We start from the raw sequence: 271 nt of genomic DNA on the forward strand, positions 1-271 counted from the left end.
CAGGAAGCCAGGGCGCCGGGGGGAGAGCCGTGAAGCGGGGCAGTAGGAAGGGCCGCCCTGCCTGTCCCACCCCGGCCCGGGAGGACTGCCTGGTCCCTGCGGCCTGAGGTCTGACACGTGTGTCTTTTTGTTGAGGTGAATCTGATTAACGAGCCCCTGGTGATATTTGTTTGTGCAACTACAGGCCAAGGAGACCCCCCTGACAACATGAAGGTAAGGCTGCCCCAGGCCCCGCTGTGCGCAGGGGCGCAGACGCTGCCCCGGCCTCACC

At 65.3% G+C, this 271-nt stretch overlaps 1 protein-coding gene across 1 annotated transcript in view; it reads left to right on the forward strand.

Annotated features, from left to right (window-relative positions):
- Positions 1 to 120: 120 nt before the first annotated feature.
- Positions 121 to 271, forward strand: part of NDOR1 (NADPH dependent diflavin oxidoreductase 1) — a gene marked incomplete at its 5' end in the record, with an annotated part of 43,883 nt that continues 43,732 nt past the window's right edge. Inside the window, one exon of the mRNA XM_015572347.1 lies at positions 121 to 213. Coding sequence (XP_015427833.1) covers positions 121 to 213 — 93 coding nt within the window. The remainder of the gene's footprint in view (positions 214 to 271) is intronic.

The sequence above is a fragment of the Myotis davidii genome, unplaced genomic scaffold (assembly GCF_000327345.1).
Source record: "Myotis davidii unplaced genomic scaffold, ASM32734v1 scaffold609, whole genome shotgun sequence".
NCBI lineage: Eukaryota > Metazoa > Chordata > Mammalia > Chiroptera > Vespertilionidae > Myotis > Myotis davidii.